Genomic DNA, 13177 nt, shown 5'->3' with positions numbered 1-13177 from the left:
TCAATTGAGATGGAAAGAGGACCAAAAAACTGGTATAATGATGCATGAGGAAGAATTGGTTAGACATATAAAAGAGAAAGGTCCAATGCATATTAAAAGGGTTTATAATGTTTTGTTAGAAAGGGACTCAGAAACTGAATTGGTTAAAGATTGCATGATAAAGTGGGCACAAAATTTTGCAGAACCAGTGATGTTGGAAACATGGGAAAAAATATGGGTTCAGAATGTTAAATTTACACAGTCGCAGAATTTGAGGGAAAATTTTTATAAAATGTTTTATAGATGGCATTTAGATCCTAAGAAATTGTCGTGCATGTACCCTAATGTTCAACCAAAATGCTGGAGATGTGATTGCCTAGATGCTACATATTATCATGTGTGGTGGACTTGTAAGAATGTGAAGGCTTTTTGGATAAAAGTTTGGTGGGTTATGCAGAATGTTTTGAAGAAAAAAAATCAGTTTTCTCCACAATTGTTTTTATTGGGTATAGTTAAGGGTTTTACATTGGGTGAAACAAAGTTGATATTGTATATGATAACAGCAGCGAGATTACTGATAGGTCAATATTGGAAAAATGAAGCTATGCCTACTATTGATGAATGGACTCTGAAGATGGCCAGCTTTGCAGAGATGGCGAAGATTTCAGCATATTTAAAAGATCGCTCACAAGAGACTTATGCATGGGAGTGGAAAAAGTGGATAGATTATGTGCAGAATAAATATCAAACTAGGAAATATCAGATAGCTTTTAACTGAAAGTATTATATAGAGATAGAATATTTGAATTTTGTGAAGATGTGAAAAATATACAGGGGGTGGAGGGGTTCAAGTTTTATAAAAAGGGGATTTTGATCTGGATTATATTCTGTGGAAGTCCGGGGGGAGGGGTGGGCTGGGGGGGCTAGGGAGGGTTAGGGAGGTCAGGGAGGGTTGGGGGGGGGAAATTGGGGAGAAAATGTAATTGTAAAACTTTTTCAATAAAAAAAAAGAAAAAAAAGATGAGAACATACAATGAACTGCTGAATAATGAAGGAGAACTGAAGACAAGAGAGGAACTGAAAGAACAGGGTACAGACATTGATTGGTGGCCGTATTTACAAATAAAATCAAGACATTAAATGGATATGAAAAAAATTGGAATCCAAAAAGAACAGAATGAATTGGACAAAATTCTATTGGGATCAGATGATAAATTAATAACCAAAATTTATAATTATTTACTAAAATACAAACTAGAGGAAGAAGTGGTGAAAGAGAATATGATTATGTGGGTGAAAAATTTCGGATACAATATTGAAATCGATAAATGGGAAAAAATGTGGAAAGTAAATACCAAACTGACAATGTTTGTACCCTACAAGGAAAATACATACAAAATGTTCTACAGGTGGCATCTCCCCCCTGTATGTTTGGCAAAGATGTTCCCTAACAACACACAGGACTGTTGGAAATGTAGATCACATAAAGGGATGTACTACCACATGTGGTGGTCATGCCAAAAGGCAAAAAAAATTTGGAAAATGATTCAAAAACAGCTGGAAGAAATTACCACCCATTAAGACCAGAAACATACTTATTAGGAATACTAATGAATCACTATGAAAAAGAAATACAATATTTGATAATCCATATTCTGACAGCGGCAAGAATCACGTTCACGCAAATGTGGAAATCGGAAGATAAGCCATTAGAGGATAAAATAATACAAAAAGTAACGGAATGTGCGGAGATGGACAGGATTACCAAAGAAATACAGGAAAAGGAAGACACAGAGTACTATCTAGTTTGGCAACGATGGTACGATTGGCTAGAGAAAAGGAAAACGAAATAAGAAACAATCAAAAGGACAGGAAGGGAATACCAACTAAGGAAACAAAAATTAAGAAATAATCTTAAAATATCATTATATAATGAAGGATGTAGATATATATATAGAAATATAAAATACCGAACTAACTTTCTTTTTTCTTAAGGTTCAAGTTGTAAGACTTGATTTTAATGTATAGTTTGTCTATGTTGTATATTGTATGTATGTATGTATGTATGTATGTATGTTTTTGTTTGTTTATCTTTAATAAAATAAAATAAAATTTTTTTTTAAAAAAGAATCTCCATCTATCAATGTCCAAAGAAACATCTTTATATAACCTACTAGTGTTGAGTGCAATTATTTGAGAAATATTATGTGGAAAAAGAAGTTAATAAATAATTTTATGTATTTTATTAACAAACATTTGCCTATTGAAATCAATTCCTATTTTGATTAATTAATAGAGTATCCTACAATTCCTCTGAATACATTAAACTAGAGGGTGGATGCAGGTGGCTTCAAGGAGAAGATACAGCAACAAAAACGCCTAACTGAGTGTCTTTTGCAGGCTTTAATTTTATAACTTCTAATTTGATATTTTTTTCCTTGCTTTAGATTTCAGAAACAATGTTATAAAAAAATTTCAAACAATTGAAGATCCTAATTCTATTCTTGATGAATATGTGGACCTAAATAAGAGATTCTCAGAGCTAATCATCGTAAATTTTCAACACTCTCTAAAGGAAAGAGAATGTGAAATTTTGGCAACAGGAACAGCACATACTGAAATCATCAGCAAGAGAGCTGAGTCTTCAACCAGCATTAAAAGATTATTTAACCCTAAACATGGAGCAATTCCACAAACTGTTGTGTTGCAAGGAGCTGCAGGAATTGGAAAAACTACCATGGCCAAAAAAATTATGTTGGATTGGGCTTCTCAAAAACTTTACCAGGACAAATTTAATTATGTTTTTTATATTTATTGTAGAGAGATGAATCTCCATACAGAGTCAGAAAAGAGTAGCATTGCAGAGATAATTTCAAAACAATGTCCCAGCAATTATTCAGAAAAAGCCATTCAATTCATACTGAAGAATGAAAAGAAGCTTCTATTCATAATTGATGGGTTTGATGAATTAAGGTATTCTTTTGATCAGCCCGAAGATTCCGATTGCTTTGATCCCTGGCATAAGGAACCAATTAGAATTATTTTGAAAAATTTATTTCAAAAAAATCTTCTTCCTGAATCCTCTCTTATAATCACAACAAGACCTATTGCTTTGCAGACACTCCGTCGATGTTTAGAATATCCACATTTTTTTCAGATATTGGGGTTTTCTAGAGAGGAAAGGGAAAAATATTTCAGCAATTTTTTTAAAAATAAAGACCAAGCAACTCAAGTTCTCAGCTTTGTGAAACAAAATGATACACTTTTCACGATGTGTGTCATTCCCCTTGTGAGCTGGATCATCTGCACAGTGATGAAACAAGAGATGGAGAGAGGTATAGATCTTCAGAAGTTGCCATGCACTCTTACTGCAATCTATATGCTGTATATATCCAGCTTGTTAAAGTTTCACCACAAAGAAAGTGAACAGGATGTCCAAAGAAAGTTGAAAGGCTTCTGCTCTTTGGCTGCAGAAGGCATCTGGAAACAGCAAATACTGTTTAGGGAAGAAGAAGTCAAGAAGCACGGTTTGGATCAGGATGACTTCTTTCCCCTCTTTCTGAATCAGAACATCTTCAAACAGGATATTAACTGTATTCAAACCTTCAGTTTCTTTCACTTAAGCTTCCAGGAGTTTTTGGCTGCTTTGCTTTATGTTCTAGAAGATAGAAAAAAGTGGCAATCTCAAAACCCAAAGAGAAATTTGCCAACACTTTTACATAGACATAGTATATATTTTGAGTCTGTTTTTGCAGTAGGATTTCGCTTCCTTTTTGGTTTTCTAAATGAAGAAAAGAGAATGAGAGAGTTGACAAAAGACTTTAAATGGAAAATTTCTTGTACGAATAAAGAGTTATTACTAGACTGGGTAAAAAATAACATTAACAGAAAAATTTATAAGATCGACCTAAATTGGATCACACAAGATAATCATGTGCTGTATTTATACAACTCCTTTCATAGAAGAATTCATTTCTATTTGGAAAAAGAAATACTTAGTTATTTATATGAGACACAAGATGAGAATTTTGTAAGAAATGCGCTGTGTGCTATCACTGAAATAAATTATCACTGCGACTCAGATATGGAATTGATTATCCTGGCCTATTGTTTACAACATTGTCAGAATTTGGAGTATCTCTATGTTCAAAGCCCTACATCTCGATATCAGGCAGATAATGAATTATTTCTTCCAAAAAATGAGTAAGTATTTTTGAAAGTTTATAACATTTGGGTGTGTAATTCAGATTATAATAATCTCACTGCTGTTCTCAGACCTACTCTCCAAAATATAAATATGGGTTAAAAATGCTTTGTTAGAATATGTATAAATAACTTTTAGCAGTTAGATTAGGGATGTCTCAATCATTATATAGCCTTTTAAAACAATATATTATGCTCTCTACCAAATGGTACCAAGTGGACTGATTCCCTGCTTGCTTTTCTGGCTGATAATCTGTCTGTTCACTTGTTGAACCCTGACTCAGAAGATTGATAAAATTATAACAGTGCGAAGGAAACAATCATGGATCAATGACCTGTGGGTGGACAACACCTAGTTAGACCTTTTTTTTTTAAATTTGATTTATATGCCGCCCTTCTCCGGAGACTCAGGGCGGCTTACAATGCGTTAAGCAATAGCCTTCATACTTTTGTATATTTATACAAACTCAGCTTATTGCCCCCACAAACTGGGTCCTCAATTTACCTACCTTAGAAAGGATGGAAGGTTGAGTCAACCTTGAGCCTGGGGAGATTCGAACTAGCAGTAATTGCAGGCAGCTGAATGATAATAACAGGCTATTAGTCTGCTGCGCCACCAGGCTCTTTTCTACTAGCCTTCATCCAATCATTAGCCTTTGTGATTGACATGATGGACTAATAAAAGGAAAAAGAAAACACCAGTTTTTCCATTTTGTCTGTCACCTCCAGTAGAAGATAACATTCTTGTCAATTTCATCTTGTTAAAAAAGGCAGTTCCCCCTTTAACTCTTCCACTAGTGACCTGTTCTTAAAATAAATGTCCAGTCTTTTCAGTGATTTTGTACAGTAACCCTCCAATGCCCAAAGAGCACTGCCCAAGGTTATTGCATAAGAGGCAATAACCAGCCACCAGAGAGGAGAAGGCATTCTTGCCACAGTTCCTAATAGCCAATTGGAGCAGAGACATTTTCCTAAAATTAAATGAAGCTCAGGCAGCAATCTCGACAGTCCCACTTGTTTATAATTATAGGCAATAATTATTTGGATGTGAATGAAGAGGAATATATATGAAGAGGAATATGTATGGTATGCATGCATGCATGGGTGTATAACATGTGCAAACTGCTTCTCACATCTATGTCCTGGTACTTAGGACTCCTTAAAATTTCTCCCATCTTATTCGTTTTTTTGTGTCTTGGATGTCATCTTAGTCTTAATTGCTTAATTCCTGCATATAGAGCTCCATAATCATTTCATTTACAATATGGTCTTTTTGTACTACTACTTTTCCAATTCTGCAACAAGAGTACATTCACATCTCGTTAATTTACAAATGGACTGGAAGCCATTTATATTGGATGAAGGATATATGGAACATTTCTTTAAATCACTGACAAAGCTGAGAAACCTAAGAATCCTGAGGTAAGAAACTGCTTGCATTTTAACACAGAAGTTATTGATAGAAAAACCAATACATACTTTAGTACCCAGATTTATAATTCAAGATGATCACTAGCCAAGGCAATCCCATCCAAGGCATAGGTTAGGTCATGTGGAGTTCCCCAAAATTACAATATTGTTGCCTCCACATGATGTAATCAGGACTAGAATTGTCTTGTAACCCATTCAAATTTACCCGTGTTTCCACCACTGCCCCTTGACTGATTCACTTAAGGACTCTTTTGTCCTCTGTAGCATATTTTTCAGAATCTTTCAGGTTGGCAATTTTTTTCACGCCACAGAATTAGGATATTGTCCTTCTATAAGAAGCATGAGAGCTAGAGTTGCTGAAATGGAACAGCTTCATTTTTCATACATTGTAACACATGGCCTAAAGAGTATTGTGTATTTGGAGCTATAGCTGGCCTAACTTCAACCATACTCCAATCATTTGTCTTCTCCCCAGCATAGTGTTCCCACCTTGTTACTGGAATAGGAATGAAAATCAGGATATTAGCTTGCACCAGGTTTATGCACTTATCCCTTCACATAGACTGATGTAAGATTTTTTAAATTTTTTAAAAAGATAATTTTTATTGAAAATAAACAAACAAACAAAAAACAAACAAAAACTGATATTTACATCATCTTCTTTTCAACATCCTTGCATTAGTAATCTATATTTATACATTTTCTCTTTTTTATCTTAATCTATCTTTTATACATATATTTCTAGTATATCATATATATATATATATATATATATATATTCTCTTAATCTAAATATTTTATTTACATTTAACATAAACAGGTACCTAGTTTCCTTTCCACAATTTATATCTTCCCATTTGTTTCCATATTTCTCCACCTAATTTAACCATTGTTTAGTTTTCTTTTGCCCCCCCTTTTTCCCCCTTTCTCCTCCAACCATTTATGCCATTTCTCCCAGACTAAGTAGTATTCTGTTTCATCTTTTTCTTGTATCTCCTTTGTGAGCTTATCCATTTCTCCACATTCCATAATCTTATCTTCTGATGGCATGTCATTGTTTTTCCAATTTTGGGCGAAAACTATTTGTGCTGCTGTCATTATGTGAATAATTAAGTATCTTATTTCTTTTTCATATGGCCCATTAATTATTGCCAGTAAAAAAGTTTCTGGCCTCATTTGTATTTGTTGATTTATAATTTCTTCTATTTGTGTTTTAATTGTTTGCCAAAATTGTTTTGCCTTCTGGCAGGACCACCACATGTGATAATAAATTCCTTTTTGATGTTTACATTTCCAACACAGTAGGGAGGCATTTGGAAACATCTTTGCCAATCTGGCGGGTGGGAGATGCCACCTATAAAACATTTTATACATATTTTCTTTATAGGGTACAGACATTGTTAGTTTGTCATTTATATTCCATAATTTCTCCCATTTATCTAATTCAATATTGTATCTATAAATTTTTTCCCAAATTATCATATTTTCTTTAACTACTACTTCTTCCAATTTGTATCTTAATATATAATTATAGGTTTTTTTTTTATCAATTTATCTTCTGTTCCATGAAGAATTTTATCTAATTCGTATGTTCCCTTTCGAAATCCAAATTGTGCCAAATCTGTCCTGTATCTAGATTTTATTTGCATATAGGGCCACCAATCAATGTACCCAATTCTTTCAATTTCTGTCTTGTTCTTAATTCCCCTTGATTATTCAACAGATCTTTGTAAGTTTTCATTTTACCAATATCTAGAGCATTTGGTAGATTTGTGCCTCCATAGTGGATAGCCATTCTGGAATTTTATCATAATGGTTCTTTTTTATGCCCTGCCATGTCTGTAGCAATGCTTCCCTGATCAAATGTCTTTGAAAATATCCATGCTGTCTACTTTTTCCTTCCCACAAGAAAGCATGCCATCCTCTTTGTAGATCATACCCCTCTAATGACAATATTCTTTTGTTTTTTAGTTCCATCCAATCTTTAATCCATATCAATGAAGTTGCTTTGTAATATGTTCCCCAGTGTGGGAGTGCTAATCCTCCTCTCTCCCTCATGTCTTGTAAATGTTTTATTTTGATCCTTGCTTTCTTCACCTGCCAAATGTAATTCGCTATAAATTTGTTAAAATCTTTAAAAAAATTCTTCCCCAATTTTATCGGTATCACTTGGAATAAAAATAACGTTCATGGTAGCACATTCATTTTGATTGAGCGCTCATGTTGCGAACCGTTAGCGAAGGTCAGTAGAACCCACCCCTGGGTTAAACCCAATTCTTTCTCAGGCTGTATGACCTTGAGTGCTGGCACAAACACTCAGAGCTCCACTGTTCTTCATCAAGCTGTCATTCCCTCCTCCCACTTTCCCCTCATGTATTGCCCTTTTGGTTGACTCTTCTCCCCCCCCCTTGGTCCTTTGACAATTCTGAGTGTAACTAATGGACTGGATGGTCTAAACTAGCTTGTGGCCATGGGCATCTGACTCTTTAAGCTACCATGCTTGACTTCAAAGTTCCTATAGATCTGCTGATCATGTTATCTGATGAGGAGGCTGGGGAAGAGGTAGAGTTAAAGGCTCTAGAGACAATAGTCTTGGCTTTGATAATTTTAGTTGCAGAGTCAATGAGTACACCCTGGTTGAGTCAGTTCCAGTAAGCCCCTAGGATGCCTTGACTTCACCAGTGACAGCCTCAAATAGAGCAGAACCTGGTAGATCTGAGAAATTTGGTAAGAACAAAGGCAACCTGCAGAGAAGCCAATGCTAAGAAGAAAACTGCCACAGTTGCATATTGGGTGGAATATCAGTATGATTGACTTATTGGCCTCACTCCCTGAGAGCATATTCTGAGAAAAACATTTTAAATGTTTACAACATTTAAAGAATGTTGTCTCTCAAGCTTCCTATCACCAGGTCTCTTATCTTTTCTCCTTGCATCTCTTACTTGTGAGGATTCCCCATCTCGACTTGTGCCAAGCTTGTGGCTATCTTGATAATTGCCCTTGTATCATATTGGACAAAAACATTTTTTCAAAATTTTGTCTGAAGTTGCATGTCACAGGATTGTGGAAGGCATCCTGCTTGCTGTCTTGTTGGTTGTCAAAGGCTACTAAACCACATATTGCTTCAATATATTTATTGACGAATACTAAGATTGAATATGTTAGAAGCTACAAGAATTTTATATATTCTTTTTTGAAAAAGATGGTGATCGTCTCTTTTGACCCATGACTAACTAAATTGTGGGAGTGTAGTTCAACATCTAAGTTCACTTCATATTTTAAAAGTATATTGGATTTAGAAATCTATTCTGTTTGGAGTACAGTTTAGATGACAACGACACACATGAAATGGTGCCAAATCCAACATTTATGTTTCAGAGTTTATTTTTTACTTTGATATATAATCTACACACTATTTATAGGATATTTTTAATGTTTTATTTATTATCTAGACATATGATATTTTAGATTTGTTAGTTCCCATATCTATAATTTTTATTGAGTGTCTGTAATTATTATCTATTTATCTATTTTCATATATCTAACTTTGTAACAGTACTCTTTTTCTTTCCATCCTCCTTTGAAAATTATAATAAATACCTCATAAAAATAAATAAAATGTAAACCAAAGCAGAAAGTAATATTCTAATGCTTCTGAATATTTACTGCACTTTCAGGTTGGAAAATTTGCACTTTACACGGTCCTGCAGCAGGCAACTTGCTGAAATCTTTAAAACAAACCGGAAGTTGAAGGAGTTAAATTTAATCTTAGAAGACACAAATCTGAGCTCAATGGACTTCCTGTGTGAGGCCCTCGAAGATCCATATTGTAAAGTAGAAACACTGGAGTGAGTGATCAGTATTTATTTTTCAGTTTGACACAAAGCTGGAGGGAATTTGAAGACAGACTGAATATTCGGAAGGATCTTGACAGAATTGAGCTTTGGGCCCTATTGAACGGGATGCAGTTCAGTGGTGAGAAAACTTAGGTCCTGCACTTAGGCTGGGAAACCAAATGCACTTCTATTGAATAGGCCCGTGATGGCGAACCTATGGCACGCGTACCACAGGTGGCATGTGGAGCCATGTTGCCTGGCACGCACAGTGGTGTCCATTCCTCCCTCCAGGTTTCTGGTGCACACATGCACACCAGCCAGCTAGTCTTCTGGTTACTGGCGCGCATGCGCATGCGACGATTAGCAGGACTTCACGCATGCGGCTGTGCCAGAAACCAGAAGATCAGCTGGCGAGCTGACCATCCCACACGCATGCTCACCAGTAACCAGAAGACTAGGTGGCTGATGCGCATGCGTGCACCGGAAACCAGAAGTTTATTTCCCGGCACACGCATGTCCACTGGGCAGCTTCTCTTAGCACATATGCGCACCGGCCATGCCATTGGCAGCCGCTTCCTGGGATCCACATTGGAGGCTGTTTGTGCTGGCAAACCAGCGCTGCCTCTTTGCCTGCGCTGCTGTCTCTGCTTGAGGTTTGCCTTATGGGGGGGGAGAGAGGGGGGAATGCTCTTTGCAGAGGTGGCAGCGGCCAGCTTTGCTGTAAATCTCAGAGTTTGCCTTGGGGGGGGGGGGGAAGGTCCTGGTTGGGAGCAAATCCTCTTTGCAGACACAGCAGCTCCTCCTCCCCCCCCTCCCCCTACCACTGTAAATCTCAGGGTTTGTCTTTCAGGGGGCGGGGGGGAGAAAGGTCCTGGTGGAGGGACGTCTGTGGTGTCAGTGACTGCAGCCACACTCTGGAAAAGCCCAGTTAGAGTGCCGATCAGCTGTGTGCAAGGTGGTGGCCAGCACAAGAGAAGCAGGATGCCAAATGCTCAGCTCTGCAGACCCACAGAGCCGGGATGAGGGGCTTGCCCACATAAGTTTGCTGGTGCCACTGCCTCTTTTCTGGCACAAACGGCCTTCTGCCACTGCCTTTTTGCCGGTGAAGTTATGTAAGCAAGCCCTGCGCCCTGCCAGTGCAGACCATGCTGGAAATTGCCTGACCATCTCCAACGGGGCTTCTCCAGAGTGCAGCTGCAGTCACTGGCACCACAGACATTTCCCCACCCCAGGGCCTTTCCCCCCCTGTAAGGCAAACCTTGAGATTTACAGTGAGGCTGGCAGAGGGAGGAGAAGGAGCTGCCGCTGTCTCTGCAAAGAGGATTCCCCCACCACGGACATTTTCTCCCCCCACCCCCCCGTAAGGCAAACCCCGAGATTTATGGTGAGGCTGGCAGGGGGAGGAGGAGGAGCCGCCTCTGCAAAGAGGATTCCTCCCCAACCAGGACCTTTCTTGCCCCCCGTAAGGCAAACCCCAAGTTTTATGGTGAGGCTGGCAGGGGGAGGAGGAGGAGGAGCTACCGGTTTTTGGATTTGGAGAGGAAAGGGTTTTCGGACTGCAGCACTGGGATCCCCTCCCCGAATCAAAAAATTACACTGCATTTCAGGTGGCGGATCTGGCCATCTGCGGAGAAGGAGTAGGAAGGCATGCAGTTCTGCAATGTGCACCGGAGAACCACAGAGGAAAGCGTTTTCCAGCAAATCCAAAAACAGAGTGCGCGGCTGGCCACATGCCCTTCTCCTCCTTCTCCGCAGACTCACTTTCTCTTTCCTCCTGGCCAAATCTGCTGCCTGAAATGCAGTGCACTTTTTAGATTTGGGAACGGTATCTCAGCACTGCCGCCCAAAAACCCTTTCTTCTCCAAATCCAAAAACTGGGCATACACAGGCAAAACAAGAGCACCAGAGTTTCAGGCACTGTGCAGGGGGCATAAGGCAAGGTGCCTAGCCGCCCTGACTGCCCCTTTTTCAGATGACCTAGGTGGAGGTTGGTTGGCTTCTGCTCCTGGCCCAGGAGGAAGGAGAAAGTGAGTCTGCAGAGAAGGAGGAGGAGGGTGCACTGCTCTGCAATGTGTACTGGAGAACCAAGGAGGAAAGCCTTTTCGGGTGGATTCGGGGAGGGGATCGGGCACTGCTGCCTGAAAATGCTTTCCTTCATGGTTCTCCGGTGCACATTGAAGAACCGTGCGTCTTCCTCCCACTTCTCTGCAGATTCACCTTCTCTTTCCTCCTGGCCAGATCCGCCGCCTGAAACGCAATGCACTTTTTTGATTCGGGGAGAGGATTGCAGTACTGCCGCCCGAAAACCCTTTCCTCTCCAAATCCAAAAATGGGGCATGCAGAGGTCAAAAAAGTGCATTGCATTTCAGGCCTCTGGGGGAAGGATTGAAGCCTGCTGCCAGCTGCTCCTGCCACTGAGTGAGAAGTGGTAGCGTGAGAAGCGCCGGTGGCTATGGGGTGGCAGCATGGGTGTGCTGGGGCTTCAATCCCACCCCCCAGGCCTGGGTCCACGCCAGAAGCCTGCTCATGCAGGGAGACAGGGAAGCTCCAGCTCGTCCATCCTTGCAGCCACCACCTCATTGCTCTTGGGGGCAGCGGTTCTCACGTTGCTGCAGGGGGCTTGCCGGGAAGCCCAGGACCCAGTGGGGAGGAGCCCAGGCAAGGCTGCATGTTCGGAGCTTCCCCAGCTGGCACATGGTGGGCTGAGAGTGCTGCCACCGGCCGGGGAACAGCTGTCTCACCAGGGAACAGTTCGGTATCTGGTTGTCCTCTGGTAAGAGGCACGCTGGCCCCTTGGAAAAAGTGGAGGCGCATGCATGGGAGGGTGCATGCACAGTGTGGGGTGCATGCGTGGGGGGAGGGTCATGTGCACATATGCAAATGGGGTGTGTATTGCATTATGGGTGCTGGCACGTGCGAGCACGCTCTGACTTTTGGCACGCAATGCCAAAAAGCTTTGCCATCACTGGAATAGGCTGTATTTGGCTCAACAGTAGTGATTATGAGGGGGATGGAGCTGCGGTGGCTCACATGGTGCTGAGCCTGCACACCGCTGAGGTCAATAGCTTGGTGGCTCGATTCCCATGAGTGAATAAACTGCAGAGGGACAAGAAAGGCGCCTCCCCCAATTGCCTACCAGCATTCAGGTGGGTAAAGATAACATTGCCTGAAAAAATTCATTTCACAGAGGCAGCCAGCCACCTCAGTGATCCCTGGCTAACATGTGCCATACACTAAATAAATAAATAAGGGGGATCTTGGTGGACCATCCTTCTAATAGATCATCACTTAAGTATGATTCAGCAGTGTGATACTGCTCCCTATAAACAGTGCAGAGAAGAGCAACAAAACTAAAAAGGCTCTAGGGGCTAATCTATATGATTATATGATAGATAATAATCCTCTATAGAACTGTATCAGTAGCTCCTTGGGCAATCTGAGCTTTCTGAGTTGATGGAGGAAGAATTTTTTATTGTGTCTTTTTAATGATGGTTCTGATAGTAGGTGTCCATTTCAAGTCTTGGGAGATTATAGAACTCTGAAACCTGAAGGTCTCTACTGTTGATACTGTTTAATATTGTAAGAAGTGGTAGAATAGGAGAGCTTCTCCTAAAATGCCATCACTCTGCTAAATGCCTAATTCCTTTGGCACTCTCTTATGCCTAAAGATATTTTGTAGTAGGGCTGTATTGCTATTATCCTTCTCATCTTCTCATTTTTTTCATCCT

At 39.7% G+C, this 13177-nt stretch overlaps 1 protein-coding gene across 1 annotated transcript in view; it reads left to right on the top strand.

Moving 5' to 3' along the window:
* LOC139308601 (NACHT, LRR and PYD domains-containing protein 12-like) overlaps positions 1-13177 on the top strand; it is a 99451-nt gene that overhangs the window by 59519 nt on the left and 26755 nt on the right. The window contains exons 6-8 of the mRNA XM_070932232.1: positions 2427-4182; positions 5488-5604; positions 9291-9461. Of these exons, the coding sequence (XP_070788333.1) occupies positions 2427-4182; positions 5488-5604; positions 9291-9461 (2044 nt within the window). The remainder of the gene's footprint in view (positions 1-2426; positions 4183-5487; positions 5605-9290; positions 9462-13177) is intronic.

This window comes from Pituophis catenifer, unplaced genomic scaffold (genome assembly GCF_029215685.1).
Source record: "Pituophis catenifer annectens isolate HBS135680 unplaced genomic scaffold, rPitCat1.0.hap2 SCAF_1, whole genome shotgun sequence".
In the NCBI taxonomy this organism is placed as follows: Eukaryota; Metazoa; Chordata; class Lepidosauria; order Squamata; family Colubridae; genus Pituophis; species Pituophis catenifer.
The sequence above is the reverse complement of the archived record's forward strand: the minus strand, read 5'-3'. Positions and strand labels throughout refer to the sequence as shown.